The following is a 27,828-nucleotide window of genomic DNA, read 5'->3' on the forward strand; positions in this document are numbered from 1 at the left end:
TTAAACTTCGCAACTCGTACGCACCCATGCTTTGCTATCTTTTAGGCCTTGAAACGCGCACCAAGTTCACTTCCCGAGTATTTAATCCATGTCAAATGCAATTCTAAGCACTTAAGGATGGATTCGGCTCGATTTTCGCTGGATTCTTCACATTTCTGCAATATACACAAAAACACAAAAGTAGACGGAAATAGGGGAAATAGTAGCCTAAACTACACAAATGAGCTCTGATATGTGTGTAAAATAGGGTGTAAAACATTATATTTTAGACACGCATCAAACTTCCCAAACCAAATCCTTGCTTGTCCCCATGCAAGAACTAGACTCGATCCTAAAACCTAATGGAACGAGTTCATTCTCAGAGCGAAATGCAACTATAAAGCCTAAACCAGTTTAATGCAACAACTAACAATCAATTAGCAATATGAATCGTGCAAACGAGTTATATAGTCGTTAAAAACTACTGAACCGTCAACTATAGAGACTTATCATTATGGACTCTCACGGGTCGCTCATATCACACATAAGCACAGGTGAATATATGTAAAAGATAGAAAGAAGTAAATGTAATGACTCTCACCTTACTACGACCTATAAGAACATGCTTGAAATCTAATATGAAAATGATCTCTACAACCGTACATATGCATTCCAACCATTAAAGACCATTGACACATGCTGAGGATACAATTTGGATATGTGAGGCTATGGGTAAGAAGGGGCTAAGACGAATTTGGTAAAAACAGAGTTATAAGCCAAGCTAGTAACTAAGGGAACCAAATTACGGGAGCATCCCAACTTCTTGCTCAAGTACAATCGACGGTGCCAATTAGAAGCACAAATCTCACATTCTCCATACAAACGTAATTCCCCAAATGATATTAATCGCAACATGGGAATAAAATCACCATCTACTCAAAACTTCAACCATGTGATTTGTTTCGAATTTTTTTCGCTACTGCAGCAAGCAGTCGATCGACCAAGTGGGACGGTCGATCGACTGATCCTCTTTTTCGAATCATTTTTTTTTCTCTTTTTTTTTCTTTTTCTTTTCTTTCCCTTCAATCATTTCACCAACATTCTCAATAAGATCAAATATAACCAAAATGATAAGAACACATTCCCAAAGACTAATACTACTAGCTTGACAAAGGCAGGCTGAATATAGGATGTAGTTAAAGGGACAAAATGCTAATTTTGGCTATGTGAAGCTTATGGGCAAAAGGAGAAAAGGGGACCTCTACCACATGTGTCAACAAACCACAAACCGAATCCATACAGGTATTAAGTAGACCAACTTCATATTTATGCATATTTATGTAACATGTCTCATAAGGAGTACTACTCACATTCCTAGATAAACTGGTCATGGATGACACCTGTTATAGGCTCTAAAACTCAGAAATATAAGTACTTTGCGAAAAATCTAAGTCAAGTCTAAGGTTCAGCAAATAATTAACGAAAACTCGTAGATTATGCATATGTGATTCTACTAATAACATGTTAATTAAGCACGACTTAGGCATAAACAGATTAAAATGCAATGTCATCATTGAAATACTACCGTTCCGACTCGACATATATGATAAAATAAACGTGAAATTTTTGAATTTTTTTTGAAATTTTTCAATTTGTTTGGATTTTTGTATATAAGAGGAAAATAAACAACAATGCAAGACAAAAATGTAAACGTGAATGCAAAGCAGAATGAATGCAACGCAAAACCCTTCCCCAAACCAAATCACACAATGCCCTCATTGTGCAAAATTATATGAGAAAAATTATCAAGGGAAATGGGAATTTGCGATAAATAACTAAATAAGACATGAAGGAGACATGGGAAACTCACAAGATTTTAAGCGCAACAAAAGGAAACCTCCCCAAACCAGCGTGAGCTAGGAGTTTTCAGTAGCCAGCAGTGCTACCATAGGTACCTGAAAAGAAACAAAAGTACCAAGCGTAATTCCGAGAAAACAATGTTGAAGCGGTAATTATGTGCAAAGAATTAAGCTGAAGAAAGCGATAGATGAATGAAAAGGAAAGAAAATAAGGAGAAAACTCCCTAAAACTCCCTTTCGTGCTCCGCAAAACGACCAAACACAGCAGGGGAATGATCGAAAACAGGTACAGCACCGGGAAGCGGTCGATCGACCACACAGGCCAGTCGATCGACCAAGGCATCTGAAACAGAAGCTCATGTAGCTGCAGTGGTCAGTCGATCGACTGATATACCTGACGAGGACATTGCTTTCTTTGAATTAACTCAAATAGCATGAGTCAATATGGTCTAACAACCTGCAAATGCACATAATACAGCGCCTAAAATTGCGCTAAACCCAAATGTAAAGTCTATAGCCTAAATAAATCCTAATCAAATCAAATTAAAGCGAAGTCTCACGCAAACTAAAACAGGAAATAGTCTTAAAACGCAATAAATTGGTCTTCAAAAGCCTATGAAATGAATAGTTCATCCGCCCAAGCTGCGGAATAGCTCCGACCATGGCTTCTGGCTAAAGGAAGTTCCCTCCACGGTACGAATCTCCTCAGCAGGTCTCTACTCTACTCCAACATCTGTAATACTCAGCGGGTCATCTCCAGCTCTAGCAACCTCCCAAGCTCTTGGATCATCCGGCTCATCGAACTCCAAGTCACAGTCCGACACTTTCCTCGGCTCTTGCTTCGTAGGGCTCTCCTCCGGTTCCTCATCTGTGCCGTAACTAAGACATCCCAATCCACCTCTCTGGGTAATTGGTTCCTTCACAGCTGGAACAACAGGTGGTTCTTCCTTCCCCAAACCAGTTCCTGCAATAGTCAAAACAGACAAATCTTCCTCCATATTGCTCCAAATCTGGGGCGGAGGTGTTATAGCAGGAATAGGCACAGGTACTGAAGCAGGAATGTCAGGTAACACAACATAGGATTTCTTACCAGACACAACATTGCAAGTTACAGGGCACATAGCGTCCTTCTTTTTGAGGGTTTGGGCAAAAACAATTGACTGCTTCCCCACCTTGAAGGAGAGATTCTTATTCCCTACATCAATTATTGCACCAGCAGTGTGTAAAAATGGTCTACCCAATATAATTGGGATCTGAACATCCTCTGGTATGTCCAAAACAATAAAGTCAACCGGGAAAAAGAATCGGTCAATCTGCACAGGAATATCCTCTAAGACCCCTACTGGCTGAACTGCAGAACGATCAGCCATCTGTAGAGTCATATTAGTAACTGCAAACTTGGTCAGACCCAACTTCCTAGCTAGACTCAATGGCATGACACTAATGCTAGCTCCTAGATCACATAATGCCTTCTCAATTAAGAAGGTACCAATTTTGCAAGGAACGGAAAAACTACCAGGGTCAGCTAACTTGTGAGGAGCAGTGTGAGTCAAATAAGAAGAAGACTCTTCAGTTAAAGCAACTGACTCGACCCTATCAAGCGACCGCTTTTTAGACAATAATTGCCTCATGAATTTCATATAAGCAGGTACTTGATTAACTAGCTCTAGAAAAGGAACCTGAACATTCAAACTTCTAACAACAGCTTTAAATTTTTTGAAACATACCTGATCCTTCGAAGGCACTAGTCTCTCTGGATATGGGGCTGTCAGAAGTAACTTGGCCCTCTGCTCTAGGTCTCTCATACCGGCATCAGTGGACTTAGGCTGAAAACCCACTACTTTGTCCTTGTTGTAGCTCGAACCTTCTTCATACCGTCTCAAGAATGAACCATTAACCGTTGTCGGGTCATATTTCAGAGCTGGAGTCGTCCCATCAGCATTGGGAGCTTGCTTCAAAAATTGCGGGGTTGTCTTACCTTCGAACAAAAATTCCCTCAACTTATCAGGTAAAGGAGGACGAAAAGGCTCACTGTCAGCAGCATCTTCAGTCGATCGACCATGTAGGTCAGTCGACCGACTGATCTCCTCTTCCCCAAAATTCTTAGAAGAATCAGAAACTCGCCTCTGTTGACTGGAAGCGGTCGATCGACCGCCCTTTGAAGTCGATCGACTGCCTATGCTGCTGTTCGTTTTTTCTGATTTGTTCCTTTTCGCTGTTTTAGTCATTTTTCCAGTTGGTTCAGCCACGTCTCCCTCGGAAACACCTTCTACCATAGTGGGCCCATCAAGGGTAGACCTACTCCTCAGTGTCATTGCATGTACGGTTTCTATCGATTCGAGAAAAGAAATTGACCCGAATTTCACTTCATTCTTGTTTAAGTTAGCTAAATGAGACTTCAGCTCCGTGATTGAGGCCTCATTCGCAGCATTACTTTTCTGTACTTCCACCATAAGCAACTGCACTAAATTTTTTAACTCTGCAACGTCATCATTTAATAGTTGCTGCGGCGGAGTGGGTAATGGTGGAGCTACATAAGGAGGCATATAATGTTGTTCAATATTAAATTCCTCCTGCTTCTTCTCCAACATATCAAATCTGACACTCATAGCCTCCAATTGTGCCAGGATAGCACTATTATCATTCGAGCTCAACCGTGTGTTACCCCTAGGATTACCATATTCTGCACGGTGTGTGGCCATCTCTTCAATCGTGTTCCAAACCTTATTATCACCAATGTTGTCTTGGAACCGGCCATTAGCTGCTGCATCAAGAATACTCATGTGGTCATCGTACAACCCAATGTAGAACTGGTTGCACAAATACCACTGCTGAAAACCGTGGTGTGGAATAGAGCGGACTAGCTTCTTAAATCTGGTCCAAGATTCGTGAAATTCCACATCAGGCCACTGCTTGAAATTTGTAATTTGGGCTCTAATTGCATTTGTCTGGGACGGTGAAAAGTATTTCTTGTAGAAAGCTAGAGCCAATGAATTCCAATCAGTAATACCCAAAGCTTCTCTATCCAAATCCCTATACCATTCCCTAGCAGCGTCTCGGAGCGAAAAGAGAAATAGAGTTTCTTTGATCTGATCCTGTGTCACGCCCTTTGGTGGAGGAATAGAACATACATAATCAATGAAAACCTCCATATGCTTTGCTGGGTCTTCATCTGCAGCTCCACTAAATTGGTTCCTCTCCACTAAATCTATATGCGAAGGACGGGGTTCAAAGGAGCCATCTGTACCAGCTGGGAGAGCGTATCCCTTTGGGATATCCTGAACTTTAGGCCCAGAATGATGCGCTATGCTTCTGCTCTCCATCTATCAAGAGTACTCAAGCCTTCCTCCTGAAATAACTTCTCTAATAGTCTCTGTCTAGCACAATGTGACCTGCATATAAGAAGAAACTACAAGAAGAAGATAAAAAAAGTTTAAGGAACAGATGCCCCTTAAACTTAAAGAATAGACTAAAATAAAAAGGAACAACTAAAACTAGCGCTGCCTCCCCGGTAACGGCGCCAAAATTTGATACCTGTCGAAGTGAGTACCAAAAATAATATTTAAAAATTCCAAACTACAACTAGCAAGCGGTAGTAAGGGTCGATCCGCAGGGAGGTAGGGAGTCAAGTTGTTTTTATTTCAGTCTATGACTTTCTAGGGGGTTTGATTTGAGTTTTAAATAAATCTAAATGCGAAAATAAATAATCAGATAATAAAAATAAGAGTAAGCAAATGATAAAAAGGAGCTAAGACGGTCGGTTCACTATAGCTGCAATGGCACATAAACCTAGGTAAGTTCGAAATACAGTCGTGCAGGATGGGTAAAACATGTCCTCTCGGTCCAAGTTAACTAGTAGCTCCTTTCGGCCTATGCTACTAGTCCCTAGGTCTCACTATTACTAGCTCTCGCCCTGAAAAGTGATTCCTAAAGCCTAAATTACTTATCTTCCGATCTTAGCAATTTAGTCGTCATAATTCATTAATTAATGCCATCCCCTATCTCTCGATCTATGGGTTGGTCAAAACTAAGCATTTAACAAATCTCCTCTCGGTCTCATTGTCAAACATTGCACTTAACAAATCAAGCGATGCTAATCGAACACGAAGTCGGTCGATCGACCAGCTACCCCAGTCGACCGACCAAGCCCTAATTCGGGGTCACCTATTCTAATGCCATCTACGCTATAGCTCCCCTCACATCTTAGCAAAGGTACTTAGCTACTCATAACAGTGATAATAACAACAACGAATTTACGAATAAAGCAATTGAATTCATAATTAAATTATCTAAATAATTAACAAACATGAAACGAGAATTCGGCTTTGGGAAATCTAAACTAGCAATTCTAAACTACGGAAGAATTTAAAGCAGCGAAACAGAATAAATGAACAAGGAATACCGTAAAGAAGAATTGGAAAGGAAGGACCAAAATCAAATGCGAAAAATAAACTTTATTGCCGAAAAACTAATCTAAACTAATAATCCAAGATCCAATTATGTGTATTGAACCCTAATTATTTCCGATGTTTATTCTCAAATCTCAGGTTACGTTATATAGATAGTCTTACGTAACTTCTTCCTAAAACCTAATTACATTGGGCTTTCTAATTCTCGTTCTTAACTTTGCCCGTCAGATCGAGGGGTGGTCGATCGACCACTGGGACCAGTCGATCGACCAAGGGTGAAGTACAGTAATACATTCTGACGAATTCTGCAGCGCGCACCGATCTTAAAACAGCTGCCATTTCTTCGTTACTTAATCAAATCAGAATAAGGCTGCAATGCGAAGAAGCACTTCTTCGCTTGTTTAAACTTCGCAACTTTTTTTTTTAATACCTGTTTTTGTTAGGTTTGGCTTATGGAACGACTTCGATTGATCGAGCCCCCAGTTCATGTTCCTTCTTACCATGGCCGCTCGATTACGATGAGGACGAGGTTGTACATGATGGACTTCACTCGGGTCTGTGATAACTGGAAGAATAAACTGAAGAGTGAGGATGGCCCTTTGATTAGGTGGGTCGTACCGTGGTGGCACCTCAAATCCGTCACTGGAGTGTCCTCTTTGGATCCTACTAGGTCCGTGCGCATTCCGTACGCACCCATGATTTTGCTATCTTTTAGGCCTTGAAACGCGCACCAAGTTCACTTCCCGAGTCTTTACTCCATGTCAAATGCAATTCTAAGCACTTAGGGATGGATTCGGCTCGATTTCCGCTGGATTCTTCAGATTTCTGCAATATACACAAAAACACAAAAGTAGACGGAAATAGGGGAAGTAGTAGCCTAAACTACACAAATGAGCTCTGAAATGTGTGTAAAATAGGGTGTAAAACATCATATTTTAGACACGCATCAAGATTATTGTTACAATTGTTGTCTTATGAGCATCTTATAATTTCTTATAAAATGGATGAATCCTTGTCTTATCTTGAAGTACCAAAGGAGATTCTAGATCGCAAGGTTCCCAAGACTAGGAATGGGCAGACTGTATTGCTAAAGGTGTTGTGGTCCAATCACAACGTCGAGAAAGCAACTTGGGAGGTGGAAGAAGCTATGAAGGAGCGCTATCCGTTTCTTTTTGATCAGGTATGTGTGGTTACGGGGACGTAACCATGTTTCTTTAAGGGGGGTAGGAGATGATCACATAAGCTTTTGGTGCAATTTTTGGTCAGTTTTGGTCAAGTTTAGTGTATGTTTTGGCTTGTTAAGTCGTGTTTTAGGTTTTGCCTTGAGTTGTAGTTGTGTCGTTACGTTATAGTTGAGTATAGTGAGTTTTGTTTTCAGTATAGGTTTGAACTTCGGGGACGAAGTTCAGTTTTAAGGGGGGAAGACTGTAATATCTCAGATATTTGAGTTGTTGAGTACTGGAGTACATTCTGTTGTGAATGTACTCGTTCGAGTGGAGACAACTCGATCGATTAGGCGATACTCGATCGAGTACGTTATTTACTCGATCGAGTAACTCGGGTTTTACGGACTTTTCGGCCAGGTTTGATAGTAAACGTGGAAAGGTATTTAAAGTTTTGATCGACAGTCTTTGTTACTTTTACCTTTATCACTACTACAAATCCAGGCAACTACAACGCCCCTTTAACAACGATTATTCACGAAAATCAGAATAGACGTTGTAGAATGTATGGCGCGAATTTTACTAAACTTAATTACAACGGGTATGGTTATAAAAACCGTTGTTATTAGTTTTAACAACGGGTCACACATGCACAACCGTTGTTAATAATTTGGCGCAAAATTGGCGCAAAGTTAGTGAAAAGTAATCACAACGGTTACTTTTGTAACCCGTTGTTAAAACATATTTGACAACGGGTGTTTTTTACAACCGTTGTTAAAACATATTTGACAACGGTTGTTGTTTAATAACCGTTGTCAATACCTTCCCATACTATAAACCACACAAACACAAGTCTGCTGCAGCCACAAAACACAACCCTTATTAATACACAAACACAAACACAACAGACAAACACAAACACAAAACACACACTTTCTCATCGTCTCTTTCTCTCTTTCTCTCTTTCTCATCGTCGCTTTATCTTCTCGCCGTCACTGTTGATTTCATCGTCTCTTACGTTCTATATTTATCAGGTAAATCTCGCCGTCACTGTTAGTTTCATCGTCATTATTTTCTTTTTCTAATTATTTCTTTTGCATGTATGTGTTTTTATCGACCATTATGTTATTTGTTTAAGTATTGTTCGCATAATTAGTTAGTAAAACAATGAAGAAGCAAGATGAAGAAGCAAGATAAACATAATTAATATATATATATATATATATATATATATATATATATATATATATATATATATTTTATAAATACATAAATTAAAAAAAATTACATTAATGAAAATGCAATTATTATATTTTCATAGAGGATCTTATTCTCCTCTATCATATCGTTCCTCTCCTCCTTGGTTATTTGGAGGTTCCGTTCGCAGCTTGCTATATCGTCATATAGCCGCAATCGTTGCTGCGTCCGTCAAGCCATCTTCTTTGGCGTCCTTCAAGATGCGGTCGAGCATCCGCAAGGTAGCTCTTGAAACTTTCCTCAATATGGAGCAACCGGCGGATGAAACTGTTGTTGTTCTCGATCATAGTAAGAGTCTTAAGGATGAAATCATTCATTTTGTTGGAGTTTGGAGTTTGTTTTGAAAGATTAAGTAGGGTTATTTATTTGGAGTTTGTTTTAGCGATTTAGGGTTTGGAGATGTATATATTGAGATAATGGAAATGTTAGTTGAGATAATGCAATGTATTTATACTAAGCAATGTGTGGGTTGAGTTGTTTTCTAATTAATATATTTGTTAGGAAGTTGTGTCATGCATAATCATCATCATATCTCTCAATGCTGCTTCAAATCTTATTACTAACCCTTCTCATTCCATATTGTCCGTTCATATGCACAGCGATGTCAGTAATAATGCATGCATCGGAATTATAACGGGCCGTAATTATGCATGCATCTAGTAATATTTAATTTAATTTTTTTTATTTTTTAAGAACAAACAACAACGGTTATGTATAAAAAACCCGTTGTCTTTAGTTATAACAACGGTTTTGTATATTACAACCCGTTGTTATAACTTTCCCCTCAAAATTGAGTCACACTTTCCACAACGGGTTTTTATACTTAATACCGTTGTTAATATTTTTAACAACGGTTTCCTTAAGAAAACCAACCGTTGTTAAAACCTTTTACAACGGACGCTTTAACAACGTCCGCTTTTTTATATAACAACGGTTTTTGACCGTTGTTATAGCCTGTATTTGTAGTAGTGTATTTTCTAAACTTTTCACAAGAAAATTCTACAACGTTCGGTTCTCTCCTCTTTTTGCTATCAAATCAAGGCTAGGTTGTCGGATATCTGAGATCGTTATACCCTTGTGATCATCATCATTTGGGTAAGTCACTTGTGTAATTTTTATGTCATTATAGTAGGTTTGTCTAAACCCTAATTTGGGTATTTTGGGGGTTTTTGGTGTAATTCTTGTTGCGGATCGTAATTGTATGAATTATTGTTATAGGAGGTGATTTCGTAGAAGAGGGTTGTTGTTGTTGTTGTTGTTGTTGTTGTTGTTGTTGTTGTTGTTGTTGTTGTTGTTGTTGTTGTTGTTGTTGTTGTTGTTGTTGTTGGTGGTGGTGGTGGTGATTCCATTCCAGGTATGGTTTTCCCTACTCGGGTATTGTATAATTGATTTAAGTGCTATGGTGGTTGAATCATATGATTATTTCTATGGTTAATTGTATTTCTTGGTATTAGCATGATTATCAGTATTGTGGTCTTTGGTTGTAATTCTATGTGCTTCGCGAGGTGTGCCGTTGGTTGAGTGGAGTCATTTTGGGGAATGGCTTCACTGAAACACCCCACGTTAATTGAAGAGGTCCCCTGATAGGCTTAAATGACTAGTGCTTAAAGGGATTGGAAGTACTACTCATATCAACAAAGTGCACTTTCTTTTCTGGTTATCCATGCAAAAGAACTCCAAAATTAAGCGTGCTTGACTGGGAGTAGTCTTAGGATGGGTGACCTCCTGGGAAGGTTCCTGGGATGCGCATGAGTGAGGACAAAATGTGCTATAAAGGACCCGTATTGATCTGTGGGCCATGTACACAGCCTGGTGAGCTATCATAAGTAACTTCTCCCCACCCGGTTTGGGCCGAGGTGTTAAATTCACGCCCTTGATTTGCCCCTTGTGGTTCCCGTCACAAGGGGGATGTGCACATTAATGGTCATTGGGTTCTTCGCTCTACGGTTTTGAGTGGGGCTTAGGTGGTAAGGCTGAGGTCCCCACTAGCGGAGTGGAATATCTGTTGCGATGGATATAATGGCATGGGTATAATGACAGGTGATTGGTGATCAACTGGAGTTGGAGGAATGTGCTTATGTAATTGGATGTTGCTGTATTGCTTATTTTGATTATTCAGTAACTGACCATGTTTAAATGTTTTGAAAACTGTAGTGATCCATTTGGGGGATGGTGAGCAGTTGATTAGAAGGTATGCCTTGGATTGCGCGCGGGATCTTTCTGGGGATGGAGTTATCAGTTTATGAGTCTTAGTCTTCCGCTACAGTTTATGACAGTCTTTTATTTCAGTTTGGATATTGGTTTGAGACAGTTGTATTATATTTCCAGTTTTGGTTTTAAGTTGTACGCACATTTAACTTTTGAAATTAAAGTATTTTTTGGAATGGTCACTTTTGATTACTATACCTCGAGCGACCGAGATGGTAGCATCTCCATGTGCTAGGGTGGTCTTGGTAAGGCACCTTGGTGTATGGGGGTATTACAAAATGGTATCAGAGCGACGATATTGGAACTTGTAACCAATGAACCTAATGAATGTACAAAGTCAAATTAAAATAAACCCGGGTAGGAGTTGTTAGGAGCTAATGCAAAGGCTTGGGAGACGTCTTAAAGTCGCGAACCTGCCCTTACAACTTTGAACCATTCACTATGAGGGTGTCATGGGATCGCTACTTGTTTATTGTTGTTTTATGATGTATGTGTTGCATGAGGTGTGTAGGTAAAGTGGATGAATTGATTAGAAAAGGTGGTAGTATGTGATTGCATATGAATATGATTTGCATGTTAAAAGTATGATTATGTGATGGAAAATGTTTTTATTGTTTCGTTATACTAGTAACATGTGGGTAGGAGAAACTGATGTTGTATATTCTGTAATATATATATATATATATATATATATATATATATATATATATATATAGGAGCCTGTGCGAACTTAAAGTTCGGTGCAAACTGTGCGAACTAAAATACCAACTGCTTATTCTAGCACATTCACAGCCTTCCCTCACACTTCTCTCACTACGACTAAAACTCACTCTCATTCTCTCTCATTACTAATGACGACGGAGACGGATCTTCGACGGCGACGGATCTACGACTGCTTTCGACGGTGATGGCATATATTTCTTACACCCTTAATGTATGTTTTCCCCCTTTTGCAACCCTAATTTTTCCTATTTTTCATTGTTCAGCTGCAGCTGTGATTTAATTTTCCTCTTTCATTACTCTAATATATGTTAAATTCTCATTTTCATAAGCTATTGGTTAAGTTAGAGCATCTCTAACTAGTTGGTACAAATGTTCTCTCTTCCTCCTAGAATTCTCACTGCGCGATTTGCATTTGATTTTGGTGTCCATTTGTTTTTTGTATTACTGTATGTTGTGAGAAAATATTGGGCAAAATCGACATTGTAATTTACCTTGAACGAACGAAACAAAATAAAAGCGTATATATAGATCAGTTTATTGCCGTGCATTGTTGATACAATTTTACTTCGGGTATTTCAAAAAATCTGATTGATTGGAACCTACGTAGTGAAACCCGGAACTTATTTTATCAAGCTAGATACAATCCTTTACCTTGTTAGATACACTCATTTGTCAAGCTAGATACACCCCGTTACCTTTGTTTAATTCCCCAGGTTTCATCCCATTCCCTCTACGGTGTCTTTGGGTAGCTACATACACTTTTTGTGCTTCTAGAAACACACCTTCAGCTGGCTATATACACTTTCCTCTGTAGTTAGTTAAATACTCTAAGTAAACTAGAACCACTTTCGTCACATGCTACATACACTACTTCATCCAGCTACAAACGCATCTCTGGGTAGCCATACCCACCTTCAGCTGGCTAGATACACTTTAGTCCGTTACTCGATAGACATCGCTTAGATACACATTTTCATATTTTTTTGTGTTACTAATCGTTTTATTTCACTTGTTTCATAGACAAGCATGACAACTTGGTGCAATAGTTGTGTGTCAATCTTCTTGATGAGGATCAAGTGTCTTTTCGCGACCATAATGTCACTGAAAAACAATCAGCTATGGGTTTCTCCTTTTCTCCGTTAAAGGAAGTTATAGTGCCCGGCCGTCACTATCAAGCATATCATTTTGTTTTTAATAATCAAGATCTTATGCATAACATCTTCTCTAAAATTGATCTTTACGAAGATAAAGCACATATGGCGCTCGTATGTCAAAAGTGGGCTCAACTATTTTTCAAACACCCAAGTGCACCTGGTGTCAGTATGGCATATTGGCTTACTCTAGACATAAATGATGTCAATGGTGTTCGGATTATTCGTAGGGGTCCTAGAATAGTCTTTCAAACATGCAAATGTTTCCTGACGGAGGATATGACCGCCAAATTCTTACTGCATTTTCAGCAAGCAAAAATTCCATCTCAGAGTACTCATCTTAATGCTCTTGATGATGTTGCACTCCGCCAAGTTAATGAGTTATTGCATGCTTTAGCTGCTCCTAGTGAGGAACGAGATATACCCATTGGTATTGCTATGAACTTAGTAGTCACTCGTCAAAATATATCTTTTCTTGATTTACCTTTGATGATGTATATGTAGCCCACGTTTCCCAATGTTGTATCAGTGTAATTAGGGTTTTGCACATTAAGGTTTTTAACGTTGCCCTTTTGATAGCCCATGGATCACTTTTCTATGAACTTGTTCTATATTACCAAATACAATGATCTTTACTTATGAGTTTTCATTTACTTTTGTATCTGTTATACTTCTATCTTTTGTTACAATTTATTTTGTTACATTTGTTAGGATACCTGGTCCCCCTACTTTTGATCCTGTCCCCGAAAAAAGGGTTCACCCGGCCCCCCTTAGCATGTTTTCACATCCCGTTTTAGGATACCCGGTTCCCCTACTTTTGATCCCGTCCCCAAAAAAGGGTTCACTCGGCCCCCTCTTAGGGTGTCTTTTGGTGTTCCGGATGTTCGAATGGAATGAACAAGGGAAAGGGTTTAGGGTTTGGATTAGGCGGATCTGTGGTAGCGGTCCGCCTAATCCAACCCTAAACCCTTTCCCGTCCCATTTTAGGATACCCGGTTCCCCTTCTTTGATCCCGTCCCCAAAAAACGGTTCACCCGGCCCCCCCTTAGGGTGTCTTTTGGTCTTCCGGATGTTCAAATTGAATTAACAAGGGAAAGGGTTTAGGATACCCGGTTCCCTTACTTTTGATCCCATACCCAAAAAGGGCTCACCCGGCCCCCCCTTAAGGTGTCTTTTGGTGTTCCGGATGTTCGAATGGAATTGATAAGGGAAATGTTTTAGAGTTGGATTAGGCGGATCCGCGAGATCTGCCTAATCCAACCCTAAACCCTTTCCCGTCCAGTTTTAGGATACCCGTTTCCCCTACTTTTGATCCTATCCCCAATAAAGGTTTCACACGGCCCCCCTTTATGGTGTCTTTTGGTGTTCCGGATGTTCGAATGGAATGAACAAGGGAAAGGGTTTAGGGTTGGATTAGGCGGATCCACGGTAGCAGTCCGCCTAATCCAACTCTTAACCCTTTCCCGTCCCGTTTTAGGATACCCGGTTCCCCTACTTTTGGTCCCGTCCCCAAAAAAGGGTTCTCCGCCCCCCTCCCCCCTAACTAGATACACTTTTTGGTGGTTTTAGAAACACACCTTCAGCTAGCTAGGTACACTTTCGTCTCTTTTGTTACTTGCTAGATCCGCTTTAGTCAGCTACTAGATACACATCTTTGGGCAGCTACATACACTGTTTTGAGCTGCTAGATACACACCTTCTGATGGCTAGATACACTTCACTCAGTTGCCAGATACACAACTTTGGGGAGTTACATACACCTTTCTAAACTACTAGATAAACACCTATAGTTGGCTAGTTACACTTTAGCCAGTTACTAGATGCACATCTTTGGGCAGCTACATACACTTTTGTCATACCTATTTATTTGTTTTCCCTCTCAGCCTATTTCTTTGTTTTCTTTTTTGGTGAAAAGCAAATGTGGCTACAACACTAACCATTGTTTTACATATACAAAAATGACGGATTTAAAATCAGCAATCATGGTGTGAGTACAAGCAAACAACAAGCTGTTACTGAGACGTATCCATCTAAGAGAACTCCTAAAAGGAAGATAAATGATGATGATGATGGTGAACAATGTTTTTTACGGACTTGTATGTCTCCTAAAATGCTGATGACATTTATCAACAGTGATTTAAGTGAAAAACAAATATCTGATATTAAAGACATGGGATTTGGAGGCCTTCTCACTCTCAAGACAGATACGGCGCCGGGTGCTCTCGGTCATTGTCTTGTTACCCGCTTTAACTCCATGTCTTGCTCTTACATGAAAGGTCAGTTTTATATAACAGATGAAGATATTCATTTGATGACCGGTATTCCAATCGGTGGAAATGAAGTCCAAATAGCTTCCTTAAATGATAAGAGTGAGGAGTTTGTTGAGTTGAAGAGTAGTTGGATGAAATTTTTTAATAAAGATCCGGGAAGACTAGAGACTAAGAACATCCTTAGTCTGCTTATCACGCAAAAGGAGGGCGGGGAACAGTTTATAAGGAACTTCATTTTATTTGTTGTTTCTACATTTCTTATGGGTGTAAAGGGGACCCTTGCAAGCCTTCGATTCCTGAAATGTCTTAGGGATGTTTCATATATTCAAACGTTAAACTGGTGTGGGTTTAGCAGAAAACAGTTTATTGAAAGCGTTGACTCATGGAGAATTTCGAAGAATGATTGGTTTGGAGGTCCCATCATGGGTTTTGTCTTTTGTTATTTAGATAGAGTGTGCTACAAGTTTTTCTCAGATCCTCGCGTCTTCCCCACCCTAGCCACCTGGACAAAACTCAAAATTTTAGAGAGGCTTAAGAATGAGATACAAGATGGGTTTGGCACAGGAGCTATTCTTCCTCGTATTGTCAAGGGTATAGTTAAGGAAATAAGTTTCATTGTCCCATTAGCAGTGCCCGAGTCTTCTAATCAGCAAAAATAGAAGTCTGGCGACGAACCGAAGGCTTCACCAAAGGCGAGTGAGACTTACAGTAAGCAGATAAATGCTATCAAGGTTTTGGCAGAATCTGCAACTATTCTTGCAGATTCTTATGCAAGGTTCACAAATTCTTTGGAAGCAGCTAAAGTTGTTCACCCTGACTCTAAACTTGTACAGCAGCTAGCTGTAATGGATGAAGCTTTTGATGCATGCTGGCCTTCATTACAACCAACAAACACCAATGTTGATGACACTGAAAAAGACAAAGAGAAGGAAGGAGTTTCTAATACAGATGAACATGATAGTGAGAAATCAAATCAATGGTATAAGCTTAATGGTCAGTCATTTGAATCTGAGGATGAGTTGTGGGCAGCTGTTGTTAAATTAGAAACGGCCTTGGGAAAACGACCGGTTAATGTTGAGAGTAATGTTACGAAGAAAGGAAAATCTCCTATCGTGTTCTGCCAGTCACAAGAGGAGTTGTGTGAACTGTTGAATTTTGAGAAAATAGCTAAAGCTTCAACCTCATTCCGTCGATCGCCAAGGTTTACACACCAGTCCCCTTCATTCAAACTACTAAGCTCAGAATCATAAGAAGATGTTGAGAAAAAGGGACATGAGGATGATTTACACATTGGAGATGAACATATTGAGAGTAATGTTCCGGAGAAAGCAAAATCTGCTAACCTTTTGGATTCCAAGGCTCCGTCTCCAGAATTGCCAAAGTCAACTTCTCCTATCCTTGTGGACTCTCAGTCACAAAAGGAGTTGTTTAGACCGCTGAATTTTGAGAAAACAACACAAGCTTCAACCTCATTATGTCGATCACCAAGGTTTACACACCACTCCCCATCAGCTTTTACACCACCTTCATTCAAACTACTAAGCTCAGAATCACAAGAAGATATTGATAAAAAGGGACATGATGATGGTTTACACATTGGAGATGAAAATATTGGGAGTAATGTTCTGAAGAAAGCAAAATCTGCTAACCTTGTGGATTCCAAGGCTACGTCTGAAAAATTGCCAAAGTTAACTTCTCCTATTCTTGTGGACTCTCAGTCACAAAAGGATGAGTTTGAACCGTTGAATGTTGAGAAAACAGCACAAGCTTCAACATCATTTCGTCGATCGCCAAGGTTTACACACCACTCCCCACCAGTGTTTACACCTCCTTCCTATCCATCACCTGATCCTTTGACCCCACCTGAATTCCCACTACTTCTTAGCTCAGAATCACAAGAAGATGTTTTGCAAAAGATTGTTAATGATGCTTTAAATATAAATGTAAATGTAGAGCCACTTGAAGTTGTACCACTTTCTTTTTTGCCCCCAAATGAACCCACATATATACAAAGGACAACATACATATACAAAGGACAAGGTCTAAGAGGGTTAGAGTTTAGACATAAGCTTTTCGATCTCCTTTCCTTCAAAAAAGTATCAGACTTGACGGCAAGGTGAATAAAAATGAGAGAGAAGCGCTGGACTATGTATTTTTAGAATTTTATGATGAAAGGTTTGTACACTCCTTCAAATTTGTTGCTAGATCCATTCCAAAAAATTCTTCGATTCATATTTATAGTTAGGTAGATACAGTCATTACTTTTCTCATTTCATTGTGACTGGACCATTATGTATGTAGTGAGATCCTATTCAAAATTGGTACAGACCTTTCAGTTACTCGGGTAGATTTGAAGACGCTAGTATCAGGTGATATAGTGCCTAAACAACACCGTAAACAAAATTAGCTACCAATACTAAGAATGACCTAGAGAGAGAGAGAAGCTGCCGTCATCTGCGATTGACTTTTTTGCATTGAATATGGCTAGGAATTCAGCAAAGAAGTCAAAAGCAAAGCACTCTGCTTCCAAACAGATTAGCAAGCATACGTTAAGGAAAATTGTTGCACAAAAAAATGGACCAACTGAATCAGATGTGTAGAAGACAAAGTCGGTTCAGGAGATTGTAGGAATTCCAGGGTTACACTTGGAGTCAGACGAGGAAAGTATAGATGATGAACAGTGGAATATCATTCCGGAGAAACCGTCTGTTGAGATACAACATGAGGCAGAACAGTTAACTGATATGGAGGATATCATCCAATTCACAGAGGAAGATGTCAAGGATGAGATCTCTTACTGGCAGCAGGCAATATATTGCTTTGTGCTGGGTGCAAACCCTCCATGGGAGGTCTTGGAAGGCTATGTTAAGAGGTTATGGGGGAAATATGCAATAGACAAAATCTCCTTTCTCCCCAATGGAGTATTTCTGGTACGGTTTCAAAAAAATGAGGACAAGGAGGCAATTCTAAAGGCAGGATACTTTATGTTCGATAACAAACCTCTTATTGTGAAGCCATGGGAGGAGAATATTAATATTCAGAAGGAAGATATTAAGGAGGTCCCTGCGTGGATTAAACTGAACAGATTACCACTCAAATTTTGGGGAGTATGCCTCCCTAAGATAGCAGGTTTAGTAGGGAAGTATGTAAAGAGTGGCGTTGCAACAGTGGAAAAGATTAGGTTGGGATATGCAAGAGTCATGGTGGAACTTAAAATAGGGCAAAAACTGCCTGAGAAGGTTCAATTCCTGGATGAGGCAGGGAAGAGGGTGGTTATAGATGTGGACTATGAATGGAAACCTATTTTGTGCCTCAAATGCAAAGGATATGGACATGAAGGAAAGGTGTGTAAGAGAGTGATACAGGGAGACAGGAAGGGTGTTCAGAAGCAACAAAAAATATGGAAGCCTGTCAATAGACCTGTGCAGCAAGATGTGCAGCAAGCTATGCACCTCAGTCCAAGGAGGAGTACACCTGCTGCTGTGATTCCCCTAGTTACTACGCCTGCAAGCCAAATAGTGAAGTTCAATTCCCAAGGCAGTGCGTCTGGTGTTAGAATTATAAGAAGAGATGAGTCTCCTACCTTCTGTGCTGCTACTCAGGCGCCTAAGGAAGGTATTGGACAAACAGGTACCCCAATCCAAACTACTTCTCAATGAATACGATAAGGTTTTGGAATGTACGGGGTTTAAACAATGTAGATAAACAGAGTAGTGTTAAATGGTTCATGAATAAGAATAATGTAGGCTTATTTGGAATTCTTGAAACAAAGGTTAAGCCTGAGAATATAGTAGGTATAGGAATAAACTCTGTGAAGGCTGGTGCTTAACTACCAACACCAGGTTTCATAAGGGAGGTAGGGTGTGGGTTGTGTGGAACCCTAATGCTTATGATGTGCAGCCTATGGAGTATAGTAGCCAGTTTATTCATATGAGGGTATATTCTAGAATTAATAGCAAGATGTTCTATTTAACTATGATTTATGCTCATAATGATATTGTGAGTAGAGAAGAATTATGGAGTAAAATGAAGATGTTTGCTATGCAATGTGATGGGCCCTGGGCAATGGCAGGGGACTTCAATTGTGTGCTCACTCCTGAGGAAAGACTGAGAGGGCAGAGCTCTATTGCTGAGATGGCACCATTTAGAGATTGTCTTGATCAATGTGGGATGATAGATATCCCTGCTACAGGCTCCAAATTTACTTGGAATAACAAGCAGGGTCCAGACAGTAGGGTCTTTAGTAGGCTTGATAGGTTCCTTGTTAACCAAGAGTGGCTAGATTGCTTCCCTGACCTGCAAGCTCACTTCCATCCAGAGGGTTTATTTGATCATAACCCATGCACAGTGAGCTCCTCCTTGAGGGAGTGCATAGGTAGACCCCCATTCAGATACTATAACATGTGGGGACAAGCAGTGCAGTTTCAAGCTATAATTCAGCAGGGGTGGAGAATGAATGTAGCTGGGACAAGAATGTTCAAAATATTTAAAAAATTAAAGGCTCTAAAGGGTATGCTAAGGAAGCTCAATAGGGAATGCTATGCTGATATAGAGAACAATGCTGATATTGCCAAGGGGAAATTGGAGGAAATTCAAGAAAGGCTACAGCAGGCCCCTACTGATCCACATCTAATTATGCAGGAAATTGAGACAGCTCAGGCATATAGGGAGCTTGCTAATGCTAGAAGCAGCTACCTGGCCCAGAAGGCAAAAACTAAATGGATGGAGAGTGGTGATAGCAATACTGGATTTTTTCATGGCATCATTAAAAAGAGAATGTTGAAGAATCAGGTTCTGCAAATTGAAGATCAGAATGGTAATGTATGCACTACAGGAGCTAGTATACAAGAAGCATTCTTGGATTATTATAAGCAGCTTCTGGGTAGTAGCAAGCCAAGTGAGAAAGTGAATATCTCTATTGTCAAAAAAGGGAGGTGCTGCACTGAGGAGCATTCTGCAATTCTGAACAGTGCTGTGACTAAAGAGGAGATAAAACAAGCCATTTTTAGCATTCCAAATGATAAGTCTCCTGGGCCTGATGGATATACAAGCAAATTTTTCAAAGATGCATGGGGTATTGTAGGAGAGAAGGTCACTGAAGCTATTTTAAATTTCTTTGATACAGGGAAGCTGCTAAACCAGATTAATGCTACTACTGTGACTCTGATTCCCAAAGTTCATAACCCTGGCAAGGTGCAACAGTTTAGCCCAATAGCCTGTTGCAATGTAATTTACAAAACCATCTCAAAATTACTTTGCAATAGGCTTTCTGAGGTCCTGCCTGACATTATAAGCCAAAACCAAAGTGCCTTTGTTCAAGGGAGATATATTCTGGAGAATGTTATGATTTGCCAGGATATAATTAAATTTTATAATAGGCAGAGTGTGTCTCCTCGATGCCTGTTTAAGATTGATCTACAAAAAGCATATGACAGTGTGGAATGGCAATTTGTTGACCAAATGCTTCAAGCTCTAAAGATACCTGATAAATTCAGAAATTTGATCATGATGTGTGTTACATCTCCTAGCTTCTCCCTGAATCTTAATGGAAATCATTTTGGGTATTTCAAAGGCAGAAGGGGATTAAGGCAAGGGGACCCCATTTCCCCTCTCCTTTTTGTTATATGCATGGAGTATCTTACGAGGATCATTGACTATGCAGTGCAAAAATGGCCCTTTAATATCATCCTCTGTGTGGCCCTCTCAAGCTTTACCATATGCTATTTGAAGATGACCTTCTATTATTCTGCAAAGGTAATGCAAGGTCTATTATGCTACTACCCAGAGCATTCTCTACGTTCTCCAAAGCTTCCGGCCTTCAAATGAATGCATCAAAATCTGAAGTCTTCTTCAATGGTGTCAAAGCACAGCTTAAAGAAGAAATCCTGACTGTCTGAGGTTTTCAGGAAGGTAGTATGCCCTTTAGATACTTGGGAATACCTATGAAAGCAGGAAGATTAAACAAGGCAGATTGTAATGTTTTGGTTGAGAAAGTGATACAAAGAATCAGGGGTATGGGGACGAGGAAGTTATCCTATGCAGGAAGGATCACTCTAATCAAATCAGTTTTGAGCACCCTTCATACATACTGGGCAACAATTTTTATTCTTCCAAAGGCAGTGCTAAAAAGTATAGACAGTTTGTGTAGAAATTACCTGTGGGATGGTCCAAAATATGTTTGCCTAAGGAGGAGGGTGGTCTGAGGGTGACACAAATCCACAAGTGGAATGATGCTGCTGTGAATAAGCTGGTGGACTGGGTGTATACACAACCTGATCGAATTTGGGTCAAATGGGTAAGAGCTACCTACATTAAAAATCAGGAATGGGAGACTTATGAGCCTGGTTTAGATGTTGCTTGGTACTGGAAGAAGATCTGCAAAATGAAAACTAAGTTTGCTGCTGGTTTTCAAAATGGGAATTGGATTCTAGATGATAAGGGGTACAGCATCAAGAGTGGCTATGAATGGAGCAGGAATAGGGAACTTAAATTTCAATGGCATAAAACTGTATGGAGTGATTGGGCTATCCCCAAACAGTCTGTAATCACCTGGTTATGTATGCATAAGGCTCTGAATGTGCGTGCAAAACTGAAGAGGATAGGCTATACTGATGATGATGGATGTGTGCTTTGTGGTAATGGAGTTGAAACACATGACCATTTATTTTTTTCCTGTGAGTACAGCAGTATGGTACTTGCAGTAGTAGAAAGGTGGAGCAGCTGTAGAATCTCAAGGACTGATCCTATCCATGGGAGAGCACCAGGCACACTGTTGCAGGAATTGTTCCATGGCTTGCTTATATGTTGCTGCTACTACATGATTTGGATGCAAAGGAATAAAGTTCGGTTGGAGATGCAAGTGAGACACCCTGAACAGATTGCCAAAGAAATCATTGCAAGCGTGAGCATGAGACTGAAAGACAAGACTAGGAATATTTGTATTGAGAAGGATAAGTTTTGGCTTAGGAGGATAGGCTTCTAATGCAGTTGAGGCTGAGTCTTTGACAGGCCAAGTTGTTTGTATTGTAAATTGTTGGACTATCGTTCTTTTATTCTAATATATACCCTCACATTTTAGCAAAAAAAAAAAGACATAGTGCCTAAACAAGTGATACATGCGTGGTGTTGCGTGTTGAACAAATGTGAAACAATTAGAGCACATACTTCACCTTCTAGGTTGTATCTCCCACAATCTGCTGAACTAAGTTCTCAAGTTGATGACAATTTTACGGGGGCCGCTTTGGTAAGTATTTACATGTTTAACTTTTCAGTATGGTTTTGTGATATAGACATTTTTTAAGAACAAATATTATACAATTGCAGATCTTTGTACCAATAATTTCTGAGAAGCCATTTGCAATGTTTTTCAACTTCCTAACAAAGAAGTTGGAAATCCTGTATTTGATGAGGCCAGAAACCGTAAATTACGCACCAAGTATTGAGTCTACGGTATGCGCATTACAACCTACTCGTATTTTGATGCTATTCTACTATATTAATATTATATGCATTTTGAGAACCGATTGAATTTATATATGTCATTAGCATAAAGAGTTTGTTGTTAGATGCTTGGTCAATAAAACGTCGTCTATAGTAGATGTCCGTGACATGAAGCCAGTGGAGATTATTCTGAGATCAAATCTTGGTAATGGAAGTGATACAGGAATTTACCTCATGACGTTGTTGTAGAAATACAAAGGAGAAAGAAGGACATGTATGTGTTTTGGGACTCTAAGATGTAAGCTGCTTTACATTCCTTTTCCTTATTTATTTACTGCTATGTATAGGATAAGAGTAAATCAACCTTCCTTTTCCTTGTTTGTAGAACAACCAAGTTATGGTTCATGCTACGAAATGTTGTCTTTTGCTGGTAATCAAGAATTCCAAAATCCGAGAAAGAAAACCAGAGGTGCCACCAAGGATACCCGGCAACGTCAATTGTTAGACAGAGAAATATTGGGGCGGGTAATCAATGCCCGCAAGGATGATAAGTAATTTCTAAACTTCATGATATATATATTTGTTTGATTTGTGGTCTTAGAAGTTGTGATAATTGTATTAGTTTGTAGGTATTTGGATGAGATTATTGTGCCACAGAATGGATGAATGTCTACCGAAACGCAATGAAAAGTTTGCAAAATCGTCACTGGATAAGGGATACGGTGAGTATATAAACATTTTTCATTTATATCTTATATTCCAAAATGATCAAATATTTGTAACACTATTACATTTGTAGGTGATTGACATGTTTGGTGTGATGTGTACATATAATCGACCAGATATTCTGTACTTGCCTTCAACAGTGAAGGTAGGTATCTAAGCATTACATTTTGAATTTATGTTTTCATTTTCAATATTTACTTCATTTTTGTGAGGAAACTATATGCCACCTGAACTATGTTCGATGTCATATATTTGTCAGTATAGTTTACTAACTTATTTTATTAAATTGTTAGGATGCTAAGCCACAATTAAAGGTTAATGAGGTAAACTTTTTTTGGTGCCGTCATCTTAAGATGCACTACAAGCCAAAAGATGGAGCAACTATTGAGAAGGTAAATTTACTAATGTCGAAACTGTAATGGTGTATGCATATACTAATTACCATGCATATCCTAGTTACTTACCTATTTAAATCATTTTGCTTTTATGTAGGTTTTTGCACAATTGGGAAACATAATAACCATTGGTTAGCTTGTGTGTGTCTGACCTCAAGAAGGACAAGAACTATGTTTTGGGCTCTCTCAAGACATATAGGAAAAATGATAAGAAAGCTGTGGAGGAATATAATACTTATGTGGAGGATATTCTATGGTCGCCATTGTTTATTTCAATTCAGTTTAAAAGTCATAATCTAAGATTTCATTCATATTTTGCTAATTGTTTGTCGTTCACAGATAGTCAATGTTGCAAATTAGATACCTAGCAGCAATGGTTACAAGCAGCTCAAGGCCATCAGCTTGTTTCCTACTGAAATCAAGGATGTATCTCAGCAAGCAAACACGTTAGTTTGTTTTATATTTCGTTTCATTTTGCATAATGTTAACTATTTCAATATCATTTTCAACATCATACTTTGTTTGACTAGTTTTGACTGCGGAGTATATGTCATGAAGTTTCTGGAAAGTGCAATGTTCAATACAGATTTATGGACGGACAAGAAACACTACAAAGTGAGTTTAATGGACTTAATAGTTCATATATTTTTATCTTAAATTTCTGCCATTTTATCTTAAATTTCTGCCATTTTTTATCTTTAATTTCTGCCATTTTTATTTTGTAGGACTTGATTGCTTATCGACGAGAAATTATGTTGCGACTGATAAAATGGGAGAAAAACACTTCTCAGGTACACCTTTCTCTACAAAGTTCCAAGTAAGTTCTATTTTTATTTGTTTGATTTGTCATCTTAGAAGTTACTAGATACACATGCTTGGGCAGCTATATATATATACACATCTCTGGGCAACTAGATACACTTGTTTGAACTGCTAGATACACTCCTTCAGGTGGCTACATACACTTTTTTGATTTGCTAGATACAATCCTTCAGTTGGCTACATACCCTTTTTTGAACTACTAGATACACTCCTTCAGTTGGCTACATACACTTTAGTCAGTCACTAGAAACACTTTCATCTTAAAGTTTCTAGATACACCTTCTTACACATCCATAAGTTGCTTCATACACATGGTATTTATACTTGATAATGATTAAAATAATTCAAGCTCATGTCATTCATTTTTAAATCTCCGGGCAATTTTTCAAGATGGTTGATGATGAAGAATATTGGATCAGTTTTTTTTAATCAAGCCTCACTTAAAAGGGATTCGGCATCAGTTTAACATTTTCATGTCAATAGTGGTTTTGTACTTTGAAGAGGTTGATTAATTTGGTTGACTATGTCTAGTATTTCGAACTTGAAACCTGGATAATTTGTTGATAGTGTATGGCGTAATACTTCCTGTTTGATTAAGTTGGTAACCTTTCAATCCAAGGGAAATACTTATTAAGTTGGCCACTCTTCATGAGGGCGTTATTACTAATTGTGATGCTCGGATTTCAATGGTATAGTTAAGGAAATAAGTTTGAACATTTATGGGCAGCTAGATACACTTGTTTGAACTGCTAGATACACTCCTTCGGGTGGCTACATACACTTTTTTGAACTGCTAGATACACTCGTTTAGTTGGCTACATACACTTTTTTGAACTTCTAGATACACTCCTTCAGTTGGCTACATACACTTTAGTCAGTCACTAGAAATGCCTTACTCATTGAACCTGAGCATTCAAGCACGTCAGCCTATCTCCCTATTGAACACAACGTATACACTAACAATACGCCCATAAAAACAATATCACGAGTAATATAATACTAAGTACTAATCAGGACGTTTAGTCTTGTGTGAGACTGTTTTTATGCTTACAAGAAAGTCGTTAAGTTTATTATTGAACGAGAAATATAATTTTTTGTCGACTTAACTGTAAATGTGCGTTCGTTTCATCTAGTTTTTGTAAATTTCTAAAAAGAGATGACATGTGTTTTCCTAGTTTCTGTACATAAATATACAATGAGGCATTGTGACCATAGTCTCGGGTTCGTATTCCAAAGGATGTTCAGTTGTTCACTAGTCTGGTTGTGTAATGATTTGTTCATGTTGTTTGCTAGATTAGACTCGAACAAATGACATTATAGGTCAATTTGTTGGAAGATGCATCATATCTTGAGCATAGTGAAATAAGCGATTTGCGTGGAGTAATTTGAGGCTCAAGAGTTCATTGAAATGATGTTGAATCCTACCTTTTGGCTTTCTCAATTTTTCGGAATCCTACTTTTTTGAACTGCTAGATACACTCCTTCAGTTGGCTACATACACTTTTTTGGACTGCTAGTTACACTCCGTCAGTTAGCTACATACACTTTAGTCAGTCACTAGAAACACTTTACTCACTGAACCTAAGCATTCAAGCACGTCAGCCCATCTCCCTATTGAACACAACGTATACATTAATAATACGCCCAACAAAACAATATCATGAAATTTTTCATTTGTTCAGCAAAGCAAGGATAACACCCTATATACTCCACGAGTCCATAGTCAGTAAAAAACAAAAAAAACAAAAAAACAGCAGCCTAAAACAGAATTAAAAAAAAAAGTTGAAGTTCATACAAAACCAGTCTTACATGAACCAAATAAACCAAAAACCCGCTGAAATCAGTTTCAAGTGAGTAGCATAACATTAAAAAGCATAACACAGACCGTTTTGAGTGACATCTACAAATCCCACTAAAATTAGTTTCAAGGGAGTCGACTCGGGCAATTTCTACTACCATGGTTACTCTTTTCACCGCAAGCACGACATTTCCTCAGAGGCTTTGCATTTTCCAAGACTGCCTTTTCCTTGTTTGATGTTATCCTCTTTCCCAATCCCTTATTCTTGCACTTTTCTGGTGGTAGAACTGTAGCTTCAGTTGGTATTTTTGACCCAAGAAGCATCTCAATCTAAGCTTTCTTATCTTTTGACTTCCCAGACTTAACTGAAATAATCAACTTTTCATTGAAACTCCGGAGCAATTGAAATAGCGCATCACAATGTTCCTCATTATCTTCAACAAGTGAGACTGCATTAAATACCTCCGATCATAATTCACTTATATTGTTCTGGCGGCTTTCGATTGACACACAATCAGCTAGGACAAATGTTCCAACAACATTAGAAAGAGGGTGGGAGGTTGTAGATTTGCTCCATCTAAGTGCTAAATACTCTTTAGGTATATGATCAAATCCCCTATCCTTCAACACCCATAAAACGTGCCTACAGAGTATCCCGATTCTTTCAAACATCATACAAGAACAAGAAAACTTCTTATCACTTAAATCAACTTTGTATTCCTTGTCTTTCTCACGATCAATTATTGAAATATGATCATTCTCAGAACCAGTTGTGTTTGGTGATGGTAAATGGCCACAAGTATAACATGCAGCTTGGGCTTCTACTTGGAAAATATAAAATATGACGATTGTGTAAAATTCAGAAGCTTGCTTTTCTAAAAGGAGAGGGGTTGTCAATTTTGGATAAAAGTTCTTATCATCAGCCATTACCTTAGAATATTTCCATCTCTGAGCATCCATTGCTGTTTGGAAACGCATCCAAAACTCGACGAGTGTGACATGTGGGTTGGTGAAGTTTCCAAAGAAGCTATTTTCAGACTCTGACCTTAAGTTGTGCGCAAAATCCCGCCCAAATATGTGTCTCTAATGTAAGCAGGAATCCAAAGAGCACAGTGCTTAAACATTTTCTTCAACCACTTGTTATCAGAAAGCTCATATGAGGAAATTATCGAATTCCATTCGATTCAAATTCTTCTGGAGTGATCACTACATCCCAAACAACTGAGTTTATTTCCTTCAAAAAGGTTGTGTCTTGGGAAATCGATGGACCAACCTTGTCAGACAACTTCTTCATTATATGCCACATACACAGACGGTGGCGTGTTTTGTCACCAAACACACCTTTAACAGCTTTTTTGATCCCTCTGCATTGATCAGTTATTATAGTAATAGGATAGCGATCACCCATAGCCGTTACAAATATTTGAAACAACCACGAGAATGATTCTGCATTTTCGTTTCGTATCAAACCCGCTGCAAAAGTAATGCAACCTTTATGGTTATCAACACCCGTGAAAGGGACAAACACCATTTTATATTGGTTGAAGTTATAAGTGGCATCAACAGAAACGACATCACCAAAAAGGGCATAATTTTTAAGTGATATTGGATCTGCCCGGAAAAGCTTA

At 38.9% G+C, this 27,828-nt stretch overlaps 2 protein-coding genes across 2 annotated transcripts; one reads left to right on the forward strand and one right to left on the reverse strand.

The window, feature by feature from the left end:
• The first annotated feature begins 18,994 nt into the window (after positions 1-18,994).
• On the forward strand, positions 18,995-24,605 carry LOC141627923 (uncharacterized). The gene is made up of 11 exons (XM_074441119.1): positions 18,995-20,773; positions 21,168-21,920; positions 22,343-22,468; positions 22,565-22,698; positions 22,807-22,984; positions 23,259-23,330; positions 23,479-23,577; positions 23,941-24,026; positions 24,111-24,195; positions 24,306-24,397; positions 24,518-24,605. The coding sequence occupies exons 1-11, from the start codon at positions 18,995-18,997 to the stop codon at positions 24,603-24,605; spliced, it is 3,492 nt and encodes a 1,163-aa protein (XP_074297220.1).
• Positions 24,606-26,530: 1,925 nt separating this feature from the next.
• On the reverse strand, positions 26,531-27,160 carry LOC141627925 (protein FAR1-RELATED SEQUENCE 9-like). The gene is made up of 2 exons (XM_074441120.1): positions 26,713-27,160; positions 26,531-26,649 (listed from the first exon to the last, which is right to left on the reverse strand). The coding sequence occupies exons 1-2, from the start codon at positions 27,158-27,160 to the stop codon at positions 26,531-26,533; spliced, it is 567 nt and encodes a 188-aa protein (XP_074297221.1).
• Between the last annotated feature and the right edge of the window lie 668 nt (positions 27,161-27,828).

This window comes from Silene latifolia, chromosome Y (genome assembly GCF_048544455.1).
Source record: "Silene latifolia isolate original U9 population chromosome Y, ASM4854445v1, whole genome shotgun sequence".
Classification (NCBI taxonomy): domain Eukaryota; kingdom Viridiplantae; phylum Streptophyta; class Magnoliopsida; order Caryophyllales; family Caryophyllaceae; genus Silene; species Silene latifolia.

Coding starts and splice junctions, on each gene's coding strand:
- LOC141627923 (XM_074441119.1), top strand. CDS start 18,995: ATGATTTATGCTCATAATGATATTGTGAGTAGAGAAGAATTATGGAGT. Junction 22,699..22,806: donor ACAGGAATTTACCTCATGAC/GTTGTTGTAGAA, acceptor TGCTATGTATAG/GATAAGAGTAAATCAACCTT. Junction 22,985..23,258: donor ACAGAGAAATATTGGGGCGG/GTAATCAATGCC, acceptor TTACATTTGTAG/GTGATTGACATGTTTGGTGT.
- LOC141627925 (XM_074441120.1), bottom strand. CDS start 27,160: ATGGATGCTCAGAGATGGAAATATTCTAAGGTAATGGCTGATGATAAG. Junction 26,650..26,712: donor AACATTTGTCCTAGCTGATT/GTGTGTCAATCG, acceptor TATTTAATGCAG/TCTCACTTGTTGAAGATAAT.